The sequence below is a fragment of the Drosophila grimshawi genome, unplaced genomic scaffold (assembly GCF_018153295.1).
Source record: "Drosophila grimshawi isolate 15287-2541.00 unplaced genomic scaffold, ASM1815329v1 contig_44, whole genome shotgun sequence".
Taxonomy (NCBI): Eukaryota; Metazoa; Arthropoda; class Insecta; order Diptera; family Drosophilidae; genus Drosophila; species Drosophila grimshawi.
This window is the reverse complement of record NW_025063240.1, coordinates 9,125,929-9,143,351: the sequence shown is the minus strand read 5'-3', so window position 1 is coordinate 9,143,351 and position 17,423 is coordinate 9,125,929. Positions and strand designations below refer to the sequence as shown.

At 39.0% G+C, this 17,423-nt stretch overlaps 4 protein-coding genes across 4 annotated transcripts; 3 read left to right on the top strand and 1 right to left on the bottom strand.

The window, feature by feature from the left end:
- The first annotated feature begins 964 nt into the window (after positions 1-964).
- LOC6557233 (angio-associated migratory cell protein) lies at positions 965-2,577 on the top strand. Its single transcript, XM_001984751.2, has 3 exons — positions 965-1,970; positions 2,030-2,237; positions 2,301-2,577. The coding sequence occupies exons 1-3, from the start codon at positions 1,091-1,093 to the stop codon at positions 2,512-2,514; spliced, it is 1,302 nt and encodes a 433-aa protein (XP_001984787.1). The 5' UTR covers positions 965-1,090; the 3' UTR covers positions 2,515-2,577.
- A 2,568-nt stretch (positions 2,578-5,145) lies between these two features.
- Positions 5,146-8,870, top strand: LOC6558597 (Y+L amino acid transporter 2). The gene is made up of 5 exons (XM_001984752.2): positions 5,146-5,530; positions 5,939-6,276; positions 7,369-7,587; positions 7,667-8,262; positions 8,323-8,870. Exons 2-5 carry the CDS (start codon positions 5,955-5,957, stop codon positions 8,707-8,709), a joined length of 1,524 nt encoding a protein of 507 aa, XP_001984788.1. The 5' UTR covers positions 5,146-5,530; positions 5,939-5,954; the 3' UTR covers positions 8,710-8,870.
- A 630-nt stretch (positions 8,871-9,500) lies between these two features.
- LOC6558410 (zinc transporter ZIP10) lies at positions 9,501-15,898 on the top strand. Its single transcript, XM_001984753.2, has 5 exons — positions 9,501-9,829; positions 12,086-12,365; positions 14,006-14,308; positions 14,374-14,412; positions 14,475-15,898. The coding sequence occupies exons 1-5, from the start codon at positions 9,692-9,694 to the stop codon at positions 15,458-15,460; spliced, it is 1,746 nt and encodes a 581-aa protein (XP_001984789.1). The 5' UTR covers positions 9,501-9,691; the 3' UTR covers positions 15,461-15,898.
- On the bottom strand, positions 15,888-17,383 carry LOC6557850 (39S ribosomal protein L39, mitochondrial). The gene is made up of 5 exons (XM_001984754.2): positions 17,196-17,383; positions 16,712-17,033; positions 16,554-16,654; positions 16,047-16,489; positions 15,888-15,976 (listed from the first exon to the last, which is right to left on the bottom strand). The coding sequence occupies exons 1-5, from the start codon at positions 17,266-17,268 to the stop codon at positions 15,917-15,919; spliced, it is 999 nt and encodes a 332-aa protein (XP_001984790.1). The 5' UTR covers positions 17,269-17,383; the 3' UTR covers positions 15,888-15,916.
- Positions 17,384-17,423: the final 40 nt, after the last annotated feature.

The window sequence follows — 17,423 nt, the reverse complement described above, 5'->3', positions numbered from 1 at the left end:
TACGGAATGTTATCGATTAAGAAAACTTATCGATATTTTAATTACTATAAAATACCAAAATATTAATCAAATTACAGGGTGGTTAAACCCAAATGGTAAAAGTATTTGAAATTATTTAATAATGAGCTGGAAATTAAAGTTAATTAAAGATATACCAATGAGGAGAATCTTGAAATGATAAGCCAAGTTTGGAAAGAAATAGCTCACCTACTTATATAAGGTCAAGTGCAACAATAAATAATTTAAAATCAATTCGATTCGAATATTATAAAATTTGTTATCCTCTGTAGTAACTTGCCAGAACCTACTCGAAGCACATGAAAAAGTGTGGAGCTAAAATTTATAAGGATAATTCCGCTTGGAAATATAAATATGTAGCTAGATTGTTATACATATCAGTTAGGTCATGACTTCAAAATGCCATAACTTCGTCAAAACTCATCGCATTTTCAAGCGCAAGGGCATTTTGATCATATTTTGGTCTTATGATATGAGAACTGCATTCAAAGTTTGAAACGCTATTCGAACTCGGAATTCATGTTAAAATTCAACACTCAAAAAATGGTCTTTGGGACAATTCAGAACTTTCTACTTCACTTTGTTACAATGACTCAATCTTCAGCGACAGGTCTTTTTGATTAAGGTTTGACCTCCACAAAATTACTGCGTTCAATGTTGGAAGCGCGGTTCAAACTTGAACTGTTGCAGCAGCTAAGAAATGCAATTTTGCACAAAACATTAATTAAATTTCGCTTCTAACAAGTTAAAACACAACATTTAAATAAAATAATATCTTTTTATAAGTTTGATGCCACAATATCTATTTATTCATTTTACAAAATCTCTTTTAATTATATTGTTATAATATATTATTTTATTTGGTTTAATCGTGAAGTTCATTTCAAATCAAGCGCTTAGTATCAAAGGAGCTTTGCCGTTTTACATTTGAAACAAGTTGACAGCGCTAACAGAAACAGCTGTTCGAGCCGACACGTGCGTGTCTGTGCATGCTGATTCGTGCCTCATGCATTGTGAAAACATATTAAAAGTAAAACGCATATAAACGAAAAGTAAAAGAAATCAACACATTATGCGACAAAATACACCTCCGCATCGACCGGACTTCGACTATGCCGACGACGAATCCCTCGAGGAAATCGATCTGGATGGCGAAGCGCCGCTTGACGATGATGATGATGACAACGATGAGCTGGAAATGGAGGAAGTAACTTTGGAGCAGCTCGAAGCACGCCTGGGACTGCACAACAATCCGGAGAATGTCATGGACGATGACGACGGCGAGGAGGAGGAGAATCGCGAACGCATTGCGGCCATTCGAGATGATGCAGTGCTCACATTTCGCAAGCACACAGGGCCAGTCTTTGGCGCTCATCTGCATCCAAAGTTAAACTGGGCGGTGACCGGCGGTGAGGATGATGCTGCCTACGTGTGGGACACGGAGAATGGCGAGGTGCTCTTCGAAATAACCGAACACAAGGATACCGTAACTGAAACACACTTCAGCCATGATGGCAACTATTTGGTCACCGCCGATATATCTGGCGAACTGTTCGTCTTCAAGGTAAACGAACAGCAGAGTGAGCGACCCCTTTTCCGAAAGGTCTGGGAATACTCTATGTTCGATATGGCCTGGCTGTTCTGGCATCGGGGCGCCAACGTTCTTCTCGCTGGCGGCGACAGTGGCGAGGTATACGTCTGGCGCATTCCCAGCGGCGAATGCAAAATATTACCAGGTCATTCGGCACGCTGTGAAGCTGGGGAGCTGAGCAGCGATGGCAAGAAACTGCTCACCGCCTACATGAACGGGGTGGTGAAGTTGTGGGATCTAAAGACATGCCAAGTGCTAATGGAGGTGAACGAGCAGCATCCGTTGAGCTTTGATGAAGTCACGCATGTTGTCGTCGCCTGCGAGCCAGATTCGCCCTTCTACGTCTGCGCCGAAGGTGGCGGTAAGTGCATCCCAACGAATAAATTGAGTGGAAATAATCAAGATTTATATAATTGCCAGGCAAACTGCTTTTCTGCACGAACAATGGACCCGTGAATGTTGTCCAATCCGAGCATGGCATCGAATGCGTTGCCTTTGCGCCTGCCACAGCTGAGCTCAAATTGTTGGCTTGTGGCTCGCTGGACGGACAGATATCGATATGGGACTATTCCAAGTATGCGCTGCGCACTGTCTGCGAAAGCCCCGTGCCAAATGATGGCGTCCTTTGGTAAATGCCCCAATACGATAATGAATATTTTTCAGTTGTTAATTGCCTCCAATTTGTTTGCAGTCTCAAGTGGTTGAACGATTGCACTTTGCTGGCGGCGACCGCTCAGGGAAATCTGAATGCATTCGATGCACGAACCGGTGCTTTAAAATTCACACTCACTGGACACTTGTACCACATATATGAGTATTCATATAAGCCTCAGGAGAATTTATTGTTGGCCGTGTCGGAGGATACCACGGCGAAAATATTTAAAATTCCCCCACTGGGTGAATAGATAGAATTAATTTTTGAATAGGATATTGTAAAAGAATATGTATTAAATATATATTTAAAAATACGCGGGCAATCGTTGTTTTTTTAGAGTTGTTGAGATCTCCGACAAAGAGACAAAAAGAGAGAAAATTTATTAAACTGCAAGCTGCACTGTTTGAGTAAAATTTCCCTCGCTGCTTTCACTGGACATGCGTGCAGAAGTGCAGAGAGATAAAAAGAGAGAGGCGACTAAAACCACATAATGTTTCACTCAAGAATTGCCTTAGATTTTTGCATGTAGCACGCTTTAGAGTGCATGTACATGATGTGTATGTGTGGGTGTCTGTATTGTGTCTGTTGCACATATAAATAGATGGAAATACAGTTCCTGCCGCACACATCATAAGCACAGCACAACACACTTAAATCTACCCACACATTGTTATACAATTGCCTGACATTTTGTTGAATATGATGTTGTTGTTTTATTTTTATTCTCATTATTTTTATTAAAGCTTTTTTTGTATTTTATTCTCCCTGTGCATAGACTGCAGTAGACAAAAATCACTTTTAGTTCCATTCGTGGTTTCTAACCGTGCGCTACACGCTCGTCTAACGGTACTAAACGAATCTGACAATCTATAATTTAATGTACAAACATACGTATGTATGTATGTAATACATAAGCGTGACTTTAATCATCGGTTTAGGGTAACAATCTAAACAAATAATAAAGAAAGGACTTTGCCACGAAAAAAGGTTGCGGCAATATAGTTAAATAGATACATGTATGTGTGTAAATGTTGATGTCTACGTCTACAGTATGCACATTCATAGTGGCATTAAGGAACCGACACAGAAATATTAATGGAAATTGCATATGGAAGTGATCCATCATATTTTGGGTATGACTAGGGCGCAAAAACTAAAAACCAAAAACACAAATAACAAACAATAAAAGTCAAAAGCACAGTTAATCAACGACAAACACAACACAACACAATCCACAGTGTATGTATGTAAATATGTATTTGTATGTACCATTCATACATACATATCCCATTGGCGACTCTTACAATTGGATTACCAGTCAGCATCAGTCCATCCAAAACATTCTAGTTGATGACAATCACAAAATCACAGGCCACACTATAAAAACGCAGGCGCTACGGCAATTGTGCAGTACAGTTTATGTGCTTGTTTTTGTACTCTTATACATACATGTGTATATCTTTGTGTGTGTGTGTTTAACGCATCACAGTCGGCACTAAAAGTTCATTGCGATTACGATCAACGCAAAATTCAATTATCACAGTTTGAAATGTCAAATACACGCGCCCAGCGATCATCACAACGGTGGCGATTTTGTTATGGGCTTTTCTCTCTAAATATTAAATATATATGTATATATATATATATATATATATATATCTGTGCGTGTGTTTGTGTATAACGCATCACAGTCGCCACTAAAAGTTCATTGCGATTACGATTAACGCAAAATTGAATTATCACAGTTTGAAATGTCAAATACACGCGCCCAGGGTTCATCATAACCCCATATATATATATATATATATACATAAAATGAATGCGTTTTACACTTAATAATCATAGACTCAACTGTGGCACAAAAGCTACTGAATCGTTGTTAAGCATTTAAACACCATTCAAAGTTAATTATTAAGTTAAATATTTATTATAACCGTGTCATAAAGCCTACTTGACACTTTGTTAACTCATTAAACGCTCGAATTGACGTGAAAATCAGATCAGTTTAATCGTGAGTAGTTAGTTAGAATACACCCTGTATATTATTCTCAAGCAATTATAATTCTCGACTTATTCATTTAGACAGATGAGCAACTTATAAATTTATTAAAACGACCTTTTATGGAAATGGCTTGGAAACTGAGCAATTGGCCTGGAATGCAATGCTAACGTTGTTAAAATAAATAAGTTGTATTGTCCATCAAATTCAGTCGCATTTATTTACAATATATATTTATAAATACATATATGGATAGTTGTACACTACTGGTCACATAAGTAAGACTTAATCTTTTCTTACATTCAAACACAATAGAAACAGAAATTGTCAACATTGGCAGAGCTTAGCCAAAAATATAAAATCTCTTAAGCCAAAAATCAAACAATAATAGCAGAAAAATGTACATGCATAGCTTCCTCTGTTGTTGGTGTTGTTGAACACACAAACTGAATGTATTTATGTATACTTACTGTATTTGGCTGTGTTTATGTATACATTCATGCTTCAAACAGCGGCAGATAGAAAGCAGTTGGTTTGCCGCTGAAAATAAATGCTGCAGCAATTTTAGCCGATTCTTGCATCATGCGAAGCTAACCAACAAACAAAAATTTGTATATAAAACCAACTTACAGCTGACCGCTTTTTTTTTGTTAAAAGAAAATGAGAGAGACACGCATGCGAAGCATTGTTATCTAGGTAGGTCTAACAAGCACTTACCTGCCAGGCTGGCAGGTAAATCGACGCAAGTCTATACATGATTTTATTGCATGCCCTTCGAAGCCCCCACAAAGAGCGAATGCGTAGCACACTAAAGAGAAAGAGCGAACTCAGAGAGAGACGGAGAGAGAAAGAGGGTAAAAAAAAACAGCAAATGCAAAGCCAAAGTTAAATGTTCAGGCAGCAAAAGCAGCCGCATCGCATAAAAGGGAGTGCACACTTATAATTCAAACTTAGTTTGGAATCGGCGCGTGTAAAGTGTGGTCGATCGGCTTAGCCGGCGGTGCGAGTGAAAAGTGTGAGTGCGTTTCAATTGCAGACTACAACAACAACAACAACAACGAGAAGCAGGCGAAGGAGGGACACATCACACCAAAACGGAAATCGTTCAAGTTTAACACACCAAAAAAGATATAAAACAGAAAATGGTGTGCGGCGAAAACCGGCGAACTCTTTGCCATACAACAACACATCATAGAAGCGAATAACCGACAGACAAACACACAGACAGACAGACGTACGGACGAACCACGTGTGCTTTTCTCTCTCTGTGAGTGTTTGGATATGAAGTGAACAAATACACACACACATGCACACCACACATATGCACACATGCACATATGCACGCATGGAGTATGAACGTGTACAATAAGCAACAACGTAAAATACAAAAAATATATACAACAAATGAAAGCATGTGGCCGACCGCAAACTAAAACAACAAATTCCGCTTGACAATTTTTTGAGTAAGCTCCACGCTGGCAGAGAGCGCATAGCGATCAGAGCGCGGACTGATAAAATAAACCGCATTGCAAAATATATAAAAACGATAAAAACAAATTAAAAACAAACAAATGCATATACCACAAATATAATCTGTTACAAAAATTATACATACATATATATAATAAATAAAGCAAGCGCAACCAAAGGATTAATAAATTGTAATAAACCGCAGCAGCACAGAAGAAAAGATGACACGAATTCAAGCCAGCGATTCGCTGGTACCACGCCAGATGTTCGAGGTTGCGGCAGAATCGGGTGACGATGGCAAGGCACGTGCCCGCAACAACTCCTCCACAGATACATCCAGTCAGGGATCGGGCGTGAAACTCAAGAAACAAATCGGACTGCTCGATGGTGTCGCCATCATTGTGGGTGTCATTGTTGGCGCCGGCATATTCGTCAGTCCCAAAGGTGTGCTTAAGTTCTCCGGCTCGGTGGGGCAATCGTTGATCGTTTGGGTTCTGTGCGGAGTACTGAGCATGGTGGGTGCTCTCTGTTACGCCGAATTGGGTAAGTAATTTTCCAATTACTGCTAGTGATGACAACGGTTCTCAGTTGTAGCTGATGACAACATTGTGTAACACCTGTACAGTGAATTAAGTAGTTCATGACCTCGTTAACCCTTCAACAGAATGCCATGTCAGCTAAAACTCTTGGCCGACTAAGCGAATTCCTTACACGAAATTCACTATTATTATTATTGCTTATTTTTTGCTTTAATATGCTGACCAACTTTTTGAGCTATGCCATAAATACTTTTTACTATCACTTAAACTTTAACTGTATATATTTAAATGGGATCACTTTAGTCTCATTGTTAGGCCATTTGACTTACAATAAACATTTGATTTAATCAAATAAAAAGATAATAAAAGAAATAGATCACTTTATCCATCTATCTGCGTAGCAGCTGTAATAATAATGCTCTTAACTATATTTGAAGGGCATCTTCTAGTTGAAAACCTGTTTTTTTTTGTCTAGACAGATTTGTGCTGACTATTGAAAAATGCGTGAAACAATGTTGTGCTAGTCAGGTGGATGACCTTTACTAATAATAATATAATATTTCTTGCTCAAGATTAAAAGCGAATTTGTCTCTGATTTGTATTTAATCGTATATATAATATATATGCTAAAATGGACCCACAGGGTATCTGATAGTCGAGCTCACTTGTATAGAAGACAAACGGTTTCTTTGATCAAATAAAAATAATAGAGACAATTTGATTAAAACGTTTGTAAATAAATAATCCTCAGCACTTCAGAGATAGCGGTTAATTCTAAGGCAACCAATGGGATCAGGTGTAATATTACAGTACCACTGGACAGTGCAATGACCGTTAGTATAGACAAGATCTGCCAGTAGAATTAGATAAGACAAGCAGCAAATAATCAAGAGAAGCAACATTTACACACAGCAGATAAGAAAGCCAAATCAAAACATAAGTCAACCAACATATATACATATAGAAGCGATTAACACAAATTATATATACATATATCTTAAACCTACAATTTAAATTTATATATTATAGTATACTTTAATTAGTTTCTCTTTATTATTATATTTTATATATTATTATAATTATTATTATTTTCCAGGCACCATGATACCCAAATCTGGCGGAGATTATGCCTATATAGGTGCTGCATTTGGACCTCTGCCCGCCTTTCTCTATCTGTGGGTGGCGCTGCTGATCCTTGTGCCCACGGGTAATGCTATCACGTCTTTAACATTTGCACAGTATCTACTAAAACCCTTTTGGCCTTCGTGTGATGCACCCATCGAGGCCGTGCAGCTCCTCGCTGCAGCCATGATATGTAAGTTATGAAACAGAAGACAGAGAGAGAGAGAGAGAGAGAGAGAGACTTCAGTTAATTACCTTGTGCACTCTTCCAGGTGTTTTGACCGTCATCAATTGCTATAATGTGAAATGGGTGACTCGGGTGACAGACATATTCACGGGAACCAAGGTGGTCGCCTTGATGGTTATTGTTGGCGCTGGTGTTTGGTATTTGGCACACGGCAACACGGAGCATTGGCAGCAGCCGTTCATTGGTGGTCACACCGAGCCCGGATTCATAGCATTGGCCTTCTACAGCGGCATCTTTTCCTACTCCGGTTGGAACTATTTGAATTTCGTCACCGAGGAGCTGAAAGACCCGTATCGTAATTTGCCACGTGCCATTTGCATATCGATGCCCGTGGTAACCGTAATTTATATGGTGACGAATATAGCATACTTTTCGGTGCTGTCAACGGATGAAATACTCTCGTCGGATGCCGTCGCTGTCACCTTTGGGGACAAGATGCTCGGCTTTTTGTCCTGGATAATGCCTTTTGCCGTCGCCTGCTCCACATTTGGCTCCCTCAATGGCGCTATCTTTGCATCATCTCGACTGTTTTTTGTCGGTGCCCGCAACGGACATTTGCCAGCTGCGATTTCACTGATAAACATCAACTGCTTGACGCCGGTGCCATCACTGATATTTCTGGTAAGGAATTGATTTTATTTACTATCAACATTTGAACTCAATCTCCAACTCAATTCACAGTGTGTGATTACGTTGATGATGCTGTTCATCAAGGATATTTATGTGCTCATCAACTATGTCAGCTATGTGGAGGCGCTCTTCACTCTAATCTCTGTGTCGGGTCTACTCTGGTTACGCTACAAACAGCCGAAGACGGAAAGACCGATAAGGGTCAGTCTGGCACTGCCGATCATCTATCTGATTGTGTGCATGTTCCTGGTGATTGCCTCGTGTTCACAGTCACCCGGCGAGGTGGGCGTGGGCACCATCATTATACTCTCCGGCATTCCGATATACTATCTGACAATACACAATCCGGTTCAATGGATGGCGGACACCTCCCAGGCGATTAATATGTGGTGCTCCAAATTCTTCATTTGTATGCCAAATCAGGAGAAATTCAATTAAGCTTCATGTGCCTTCTGGTAGAAATTAATAATTTCTAATTATTTGTAGCCATAAGCCTCAATTAATTTGATATGTAATTCGCATGCTAAGTAATTAGATTAATACTGCCCCTGAATAACTGAATACTTGAAAAGCACAAATCGCACGAATTTTAGTGTAAATATTTGCATATCTCGAATGAAGTCTTTGCAGATGTATTCGTCTTTATTATTGATTCAGCAGGATGCAAATTACTAAATTACTAAATAGCATTAGTACGTACAAATAATATATATAATAATGTGAATATTTATATATCAGTTCCTCAGCATTTAAGCACAATATCCAAAAAAAAGTTATATATATATATTTATATATATTTATTTACATAATTACACCACAATGATGCATTACAATTTTCAGTTATTAATATACAATCATTAAGTACAAATAAGCCTAAACCGAAACCAATTTTATACTTGTGTGAAACGAATTATTTTTTATAAAATTTAAATAAAATAAATATTTAAAAAAAAGCAAATAGCTGCTGTTATCTGCTTAAAATGGATTTTATACTTGTGTGAAGCGAATTATTTTGAATAAAATTTAAATAAAATAAATATTTGAAAAAAAAAACAAATCGCTGCTGTTATCTGCACTCAAACCCAACTGTAAACAAGCGAAAAAAGAAAGACGAGTGCAAAAGCTTTCGAAAGCTTTAACTGCTCACAGACAATAGTTAAATTACCAACGAGTGCACGCAAAGACGAGCGAGAAGATAGCCAGCTGCTGCTGCTGAATGGGATCAGTACAAAAGCTGTGCGTGAGCGAAACGGTCGTTCAATCGGCCGCTAAACGGGATCACAAACAGTTGATCAGCTCGACGAGTCGTTTAAATTGAAATGAGTTTTAATCTGTAGTTGATTCAGTGAAAATTGACAAAAACCAAAAAAAAAAAAATAAATAAACAAATATTTAGTGTTCATTTGGATAATTATTTGCAATGGCACTGAAACAGATTGCTATCTGCTTGCTATTTGGCTCAGTTTGGTGGACCAACGTAGACTCATCGACGGAATATAATCGTTATGTGACGCAAATATTTCAGAAATATGGCACCGGTAACAAAATCAGCTTTGAGGTAAATTCAAAACAAGCCTTGCAAAAAAAAAAAACCTTTAAAATTAATTAACTGTAAACAGACGATCCGTTACTGACACCTTTAACTTTGCCGATAACACATAACAATCAAAAAATTAGTAACATTTTGTTATATATATTTATCAAGATTAGTGGCCATTTGCTTTGTTGCCCAACAACAATCGGAATGATATCTCAACGGGTTTCCTCTATTCAAAAAGCATTGTGAAAGTTAACCAAATGTTAACACTTGTTCTGGCCAAATACTAGACTTGGTCTTATCAAGAAAGAAATGCTAAATTCATGTATGTATGTTTAATTCCATTATAATCGCGATACTTGGCAATCTTTATGTGTGTACAACATTTTATTGTCGCAGTTGTCGTCTTTAGTCGTCTTTTTTGTCGTCTTTAGTCGTCTTTAGTAGTCAGGCGTTAACATTGTCATAAATTTAATCAAAATCTTGACGTACTTTTATCTGTCGGGTAGCACAGACACATTGCGATACATATATACACGGACTTATTTATGTTGTTTTGTAAATTTGAATTGTTATGATGTGGATAACAACACGAAGTGAAGAAATCTGATCTATATATGATGGACCAGATCTCAAGTCCGCTGCTCGGTGTGATTTGTTGATGAAATGATTGCAACAGAAAATAGGTGGGATTATCAAGATAAGAGCAATTTTGATAAGCACAAGATGATAGTTTACTCTTATCGAGAGTGCTCGGATCTTATATACCCATTCAACATATCTAAAAAATGATGTTGCGCACACAATAATGTTAATTACTTAATCGTGTAAAACACATCATCGTTATTTCTTTTGATATTTTTGATATGCCATAATAAAAAAAATGTACAAACTAAATTCCTCTTACGTATATAACAAACAAACATTTTCTGACTCCATATATTAAAGTCAAATATAATATAATAGAACTTTCGATTCATTTCAGATCGTGAGAGATCGCTTAAGAAAATCTTGTAGTTCCAGCTTATATGAATTTCCTTTTCTAATTGCTTATTTTTGAAACTATTACATACTTCCCTTTTAACCAATTGCCCGAGTTATTTTATAAATAATATGTTTACAAAGGTTTTTTTTGCACAGAAGAAAATATAATTAAGATAATAGACTATTAACAGGTTGAGTTTTCACTCGTTCAATAGCATGTATAATTATAATAAAAGTGAGGCAACACTCGCTGACCATAACATACATGGTTATGGATATATATATATATACATGTAGTGTATGCATTATGGCAATGCAAACGCCCGCCATAAACTATTCAGCCTAATCCAATTGGCATTACTCATGCGTAGACGTCGACGTCGACGTCGACAGCGACGGCAACACTACGCAATAATTGCAAAATGGAACTCGCTAAAGTGAAGCTTTTGAGCCCGCTACGCAGCTGGCATATTAACTGAGTGCTTGGCAGAGTTACGCGTGTCCCGGTAACCATAAAATATTATAGCAACGAACTGAATTCGAGATAGAATTTTGGTTGAATGAAAGTAAAAGCCTGGCTTAATTTATTTATATCTGTATCGTTTGTCACATGTTTCTTGCTTATTCTTTGTTATGGGTTGAGCGCGTGTTGTCTGACTGACTGACTGACTGACTGACTTTACATACTAATTCAAAATCATGAAAAAGATTGCAAGTCGAAAAGGTGTCGCCTCTGCCAGACATAATTATGTATACGGGACAGAGTTTCCTCCCAACTCAACTTTTAATAGATGGGGCACACGCCCACATGATTGGACGACAGACGCTGTCAATTCAATTAGACACGGTTCCAACCCCCCAACCTATTATTATTATTTTATTTACTTTTTTTTTCTGCATCATTAATATGTACGTTGAAGCCGACACATTCACATGTAAATATAATTGTTGTGTTCGGTGACAAGTTGTAAATGAAGCAATTATTTCTCAGATTCCTCAGCCTGTACGTTTAACACGTGACCCAGTCGCAATTCCCGATTCTGAGCAAATATTTTACCTGAGCAGAATCGGAGCTCTTATCAAATTAGCACAACCATAAAAATGTGCCAAATTTCCTAAAGTGCAAATTGAATTTCTCGTTGATAAATTGTGTCAAATTGCATTAGACCAGTGTAAAAGTGAAAGGTGTGTTAAATTTAGAACGTATTTTTAAATGGTTACTAAAGTTATTATCAAAACCAATAATCTAAGAATATCTATACTATATTGTCTTTGCCAACTTGCCGCTGACAGGGTCTGGAGCATTTGATGTACAGCTTAGGACTCGGTCACATCGAATTCGAACCCACGCACACCATAGAGGAGCACCGACCTAAGGGCTACAATATTAGCAAGATGGTAAATGCGACCAGAGCCTATCCTAGCAATGATGAAGCAATTGGCGATGTGCAACTGTCCATTTACCAGCTGGACGAGAACGTGGCCAATAAAATGGGTTCCAGTGGACGCAACCAGACCGTCCAGTTCCGAGAACTGCACGATCCCAAGCATCGCCATCCCCGGGAGAGCAGTGGTAAGCATATTGATCGTCTGTAATCACAAAGATGACAAAACAACTTTAATGCTTTCTGTTTAAATAGAAGATAGGGAAATGCGATTTATTTAGTTAGTGATAATCATGATTTGCTATAGAGTTTTATTTTGTTTTTCCTGAGGGATTTTCTTACGCGTTACGTGCAGTTAGTCTGCGAAAACAAGATCGCTTAAATGAAGTCGCATATTATTATGTGAGTATTCCCACCACAATCAAGATGCGAGAACGGAGAAGTGCAAGGTGCCCACAATAATAATAAGCAAACAATACCGAGTAAATGGAGACTTAAACGATAATTATAAGCTGGCCCACATGCCTGTATTTACTTCGTATTGTTCACATGATTCTCATACAGTGTCGCCCGCTCAGAGTAAAACACATATGTTGTTCAGGTTGACTATCTTATTCGAAGTTGGCTCTTATCACGTTTTTATGTGAATCAAAATAACGCTCGCCTCTCACTTATTTAACTGGCGCTTGAGATTGCAGCAATCTTATTTAACGCCTAATAATAATAATAATAATATTGTTATAATTATAAAATATAATACACTTTAGGTAAAAATTGACAGATAAATCTAACTTAGTTTGAATACACATTAATAGATTCGTTTAGCATCAAGTCTCTATATCTCTAGATAAGTTTAATATGTATCTACATATATAATAAACGCAATTTAAATTTTTCACATGCCTCTCAGCTTTTTTGGTGCATTGATCTATCACACAATACGCTCTTAGATTGAATTATATATTAACAGCAGCAGCATTTATCTCCAAATTATGTGTTTGTAAGCATTTTTATGACACTACTTTATCGCGTCTGAGGTGTCTTATCTTGTTTGTCTGCACATCAAATCCATTTATAAGCCCATATATCTGTCTCTTTATCCCGTTGCCAGGGTATCTTGTAGTCATTTGCTTATACTATATAAATAGACTGTAGCTGCTGAACAATGTCTGGGCGGCGATATTGCCTTCAATTGGCTACTTCAAGTGCAAGGCAAATGCAATAATAAGTGGAGAGGTCCATTTAAAGCAGCTTATCAATTCAATTTCGCTGTCATTTGTATTACATAATCTAAAATTATGGAATATCTAAATGAGGATTATGCCAAGGTGAAGAACAAAATCATTTCCCAATTACAAGCTGAGGAACTTTTTATAGAGCGTCTACACATCTGACTTCCTCTACACATCTGCAACCTTAATTACACTATTTATTTGCTAATCTGAGCAAAAAACAAACAAATAAATAATAAATAAAGAAAATAAAATAAAATGTATGTGCTACAAACAAAGGCACGCTGCCTCCTCTGTTGACTGTTGCCATAAACGTGCTAACTTAAATAAGTACATGTGCACATAAATGCATTTGATTGCATAAATGTGTAAGTCAGATATCGTTGACATTAGCGATATGTCCATAAGGCGATCTCTATTGTCAGCTGTCGTAACATGGATACGGAAGTGCGAAACTTTGCCATAACTGTCAACTTTGAGTGGCTTACCGTTAATTGTAGAGCACACTAAACAGATAAAGTGCCATAAAGATTGGCATTCGTGGAAATAGGGATTATAATCTTGTATAAGACAACTATGCCTCCTTCTTCTTACAGTTTCCATTGATGGAGCACAGTCGTTGCCGGAGGCAGCATGTTTATCACCGAAATCGTTGCTCGCACTGCTCGTGGATCACGAAGATCTGCATCGGAATACCATGTACCGTCAGATAGTCGAGACAAAGAATCACAATTCGGAGGAGGAGTACGACAAGTTCATCAACAGTGTGCTAATAACGCCCAATGCATTCATGAAACTCTGCCCAGCGCTGCTGGCTCAGATCGATAATGGGGTTTGCATGCAGCCGGCGCCGCATCCAACGCAAAAGATTCTTGACAAAAAAGATAAGATTTGGAATGGTAAGTAAAAGTGAAAGTGAAAGTTCTGCTACCAAATCCCGAGCTAATTGTACGCTTATCCACAGCCTGGATATACGCCAGCATCTCAATGTTTGTGCTCTCAGGTAAATAACTTACTAAATCACTTAATTTACTTAGTTAGTAATTAAACAAATAACTCTGTCAGCTTGTGGACTACTTGGAATTCTGCTTGTGCCGCTCATGAAGACGGTCGCCTATCAGGAGATCCTTAAGTTCCTTGTCGCCATTGCGGTGGGCACATTGGCTGGCGATGCTTTCATGCACCTGCTGCCACATGCCCTGTTCACGGAGGAAAAACATGAGCATGCCGTGGATAACATGCGTCTGTCGCCGCAGGAACGGCAGCACCAGCACAGTACCGAGGCGGCACTGCTCTGTGGCAGCGCTTTCCTTGCAGCACTCTTCATGTATATCCTGGAGAATATTATTCCCCTGCTTAAAGGCGATAAGTATTGTCATGGACATAGCCATGGCCACAGTCATGGTCATAGTCATGGTCATGGCCATGGTCACGTTCACGATCACAGCGCCAGCGATGCGGGGAAACCACAGTCAGCAGTGGAAGCGCCGCCAGCTCGTGAACTGAACACCATGCTGCAGGAGACAAAGTTGGATCAGAAGACACCAAATCGCCCGCTGACGCCAGTTGCCTTTATGGTCATCATTGGCGATGGCTTGCACAATCTTACCGATGGTCTGGCCATTGGTGCCGCCTTTGCCAGCGACCCCGTTACTGGACTAGCCACTGCCTTTGCCGTTCTCTGCCACGAATTGCCGCACGAATTGGGCGACTTTGCGCTGCTGCTGCAAACGGGCGTCTCCATACGGCGAGCCGTTTACATGAACATTGTCAGTTCGGTGCTGAGCTTTGTGGGCATGTCCATTGGCCTGCTGCTGGTGGGCATCGGGGATGGGATGACGCAGTGGATCTATGCGGCGACAGCTGGCTCATTCCTATACATTGCCTTTGCCGATTTGGTGCCCACGATGAGTGTGGCCCACAATCCGGATCAGGCTCGCGACCCCAAGGGCATCTTAATACAAATATTGGGCATTTTTCTGGGTGGTGCCATTATGTTAATAATTGCGGTTAATGAACATGATTTGGAGGGTTTGTTTAAACGTTTTTAGTTGTCAGTCAGAATGTGTTCAGAATCTCAATACAAAGTAGCAGCTACAGTTAATGTTGTTAATATTGTTAAAATCAGCTCAAGTTGTATTTGTGAATTAATTAAGTAATTAAGATTAAATGTTTCGATTCGCCAATTGTACAGTTAAACATTTCAAAATTGTTAAGAAATGTGTAAAGTTGTTGGAAATTTAGCTGGATTAATATCCCAGCAAGTGTAGCGAAAACTACGTGTTCATATGCCTATAAGTATATGTTGTATATAGTAAAAAATATATCTGTAACGAATTCTTTTTTTTTTTCTTTAAATCTACGAAAGCATTAAGCACGACTTGCAGCTCTTTCCGGCAAAAGAGCTGGGCTCTTTAATGTATTTGTTAACAATTACTAGAATATAGCTTTAAATATTAAAGAACACCATTTTAGAAATTATACTAAGATCTTTGCTTTGTTTTTATTCAAGATAATTGCATTTGTCGTTGGTCCTCAAAGGGTTCATTGGGCAAACGTGCGGAATTCTGCAAAAATCAAAAAGAATTAATTAATAATTTATATATAGAATATTCCAAGTATTCAGCTTGAGCTCACCAATTTCTGTGAGCGTTGCTCCAGCAAGCCGTAAGCAAAATGATTTAGCATAAAGCCGCTGGGCAAAGCCACGCCTTGGATGCGGTAAAATGCATTTGATGGCCCTTCATCAGTCAACTTGTGGGCGGTGGAGACTGTGCATTTGCCCAGGAAACGCGTGGATGCCACCATTGGTCCACGCGAGATATCAATGTGTTCCCCCAGACGATAAAGCGTTACTCGACTCTGATTTTGTTGAGCAATGCTCGGCAATTGCTCGCTCTTGTAGTGTGATTCCTTGAACATTTCCTTCGCCAGCTCCTGGTCCACCTCCAAGCGCTCGATGCGCAAATCCTGCGCTGCTAATTTAACCATTTCTGCGGATATGGCTCGCATTTCAGCTTTGGTCGGCTGCCAGTTTTGGGCACCAAGCACAATATCATGCACAAAACTGCCCGATTTAACTGAAAGAATTAGAATAAATGTTAATTAATATTTTGTTTAAGCAAAGGGAGAATCAAAGCTCACTGTTTGGACTGGGAAAGCTGTGCAACTGCAGTTTCGCTTCCTCCTTAAATACTCGTTGCAGGGCAGCGCCCAGCATAAAACTGCATGTGCGCCAAAAAGCTCTACATAATGGACAATATAAATTAGTATTATGTTTATTCCTGAGAGAACACACTCACTTGTTGACCACGTGTGGCTCGGACACATTAAAGTTGAGCAGCTGCAGTGTGCAGGACTCCTGCAGTGGCCGGTGCACATCCCAGGGAACACTGCCATCGAGCAGCGCCAGGACAGCACGTTGACAATGGCCCTCGCTCAAGTGCTGTGCGCAATTGTATGGCGTTGAGATGTGACTGTTCATCACCAGCGTCACATCCTCGGGTAGACCCAAATATCGCACTTCGATCTTATCAATGCGACCAACGGCTTCCCGCTGGCGTCGCTGCTCCTCATTGAATAGCTCATTGCGCGTGCGGATTGAAGCGCCAGCAGTGTAGTTTGCTGAAATTACAATTATAATACAAATGTTAATATATTTTAAACAGCTATTAACTATACTTTATTCACCCAGCAGTTTACGACACGGTACAAATCAAATAGCGGCAACATTACATAAATGTGCCGCATGTTGAATTAAAAAAACCTCTGCTGTTGATCACTTACCGTTGCTTCGATACTGTTGTATTTGCGCGAAGAAGCCCAATGATTTTTTATACAATTTGGTTGCCGCTGCCATTGTAGTTTTATCACAAGTTTTTCCTTTTTCCACACAAATCCGTGAGATATTTACAGCTGTTGTGGAAGGGAATTGAAGAGCAGCACGAGCAATGCTTGCATACTGTTACTTAACACTTGTGGCACAAGTAACAGAATGAGTAACAGCAACAAAAG

What these genes read in the sequence shown, in the direction of transcription:
- LOC6557233 (XM_001984751.2), top strand. Translation starts at nt 1,091, where the DNA reads ATGCGACAAAATACACCTCCGCATCGACCGGACTTCGACTATGCCGAC. An exon ending in CGTCTGCGCCGAAGGTGGCG is followed by an intron (nt 1,971 to 2,029) that starts GTAAGTGCATCC and finishes TATAATTGCCAG; the next exon opens with GCAAACTGCTTTTCTGCACG. An exon ending in CCAAATGATGGCGTCCTTTG is followed by an intron (nt 2,238 to 2,300) that starts GTAAATGCCCCA and finishes ATTTGTTTGCAG; the next exon opens with TCTCAAGTGGTTGAACGATT.
- LOC6558597 (XM_001984752.2), top strand. Translation starts at nt 5,955, where the DNA reads ATGACACGAATTCAAGCCAGCGATTCGCTGGTACCACGCCAGATGTTC. An exon ending in CCTCGCTGCAGCCATGATAT is followed by an intron (nt 7,588 to 7,666) that starts GTAAGTTATGAA and finishes GCACTCTTCCAG; the next exon opens with GTGTTTTGACCGTCATCAAT. An exon ending in TGCCATCACTGATATTTCTG is followed by an intron (nt 8,263 to 8,322) that starts GTAAGGAATTGA and finishes CTCAATTCACAG; the next exon opens with TGTGTGATTACGTTGATGAT.
- LOC6558410 (XM_001984753.2), top strand. Translation starts at nt 9,692, where the DNA reads ATGGCACTGAAACAGATTGCTATCTGCTTGCTATTTGGCTCAGTTTGG. An exon ending in CCATCCCCGGGAGAGCAGTG is followed by an intron (nt 12,366 to 14,005) that starts GTAAGCATATTG and finishes TTCTTCTTACAG; the next exon opens with TTTCCATTGATGGAGCACAG. An exon ending in AAAAGATAAGATTTGGAATG is followed by an intron (nt 14,309 to 14,373) that starts GTAAGTAAAAGT and finishes GCTTATCCACAG; the next exon opens with CCTGGATATACGCCAGCATC.
- LOC6557850 (XM_001984754.2), bottom strand. Translation starts at nt 17,268, where the DNA reads ATGGCAGCGGCAACCAAATTGTATAAAAAATCATTGGGCTTCTTCGCG. An exon ending in ACAACAGTATCGAAGCAACG is followed by an intron (nt 17,034 to 17,195) that starts GTAAGTGATCAA and finishes TTGTAATTTCAG; the next exon opens with CAAACTACACTGCTGGCGCT. An exon ending in GAGCCACACGTGGTCAACAA is followed by an intron (nt 16,655 to 16,711) that starts GTGAGTGTGTTC and finishes TCCATTATGTAG; the next exon opens with AGCTTTTTGGCGCACATGCA.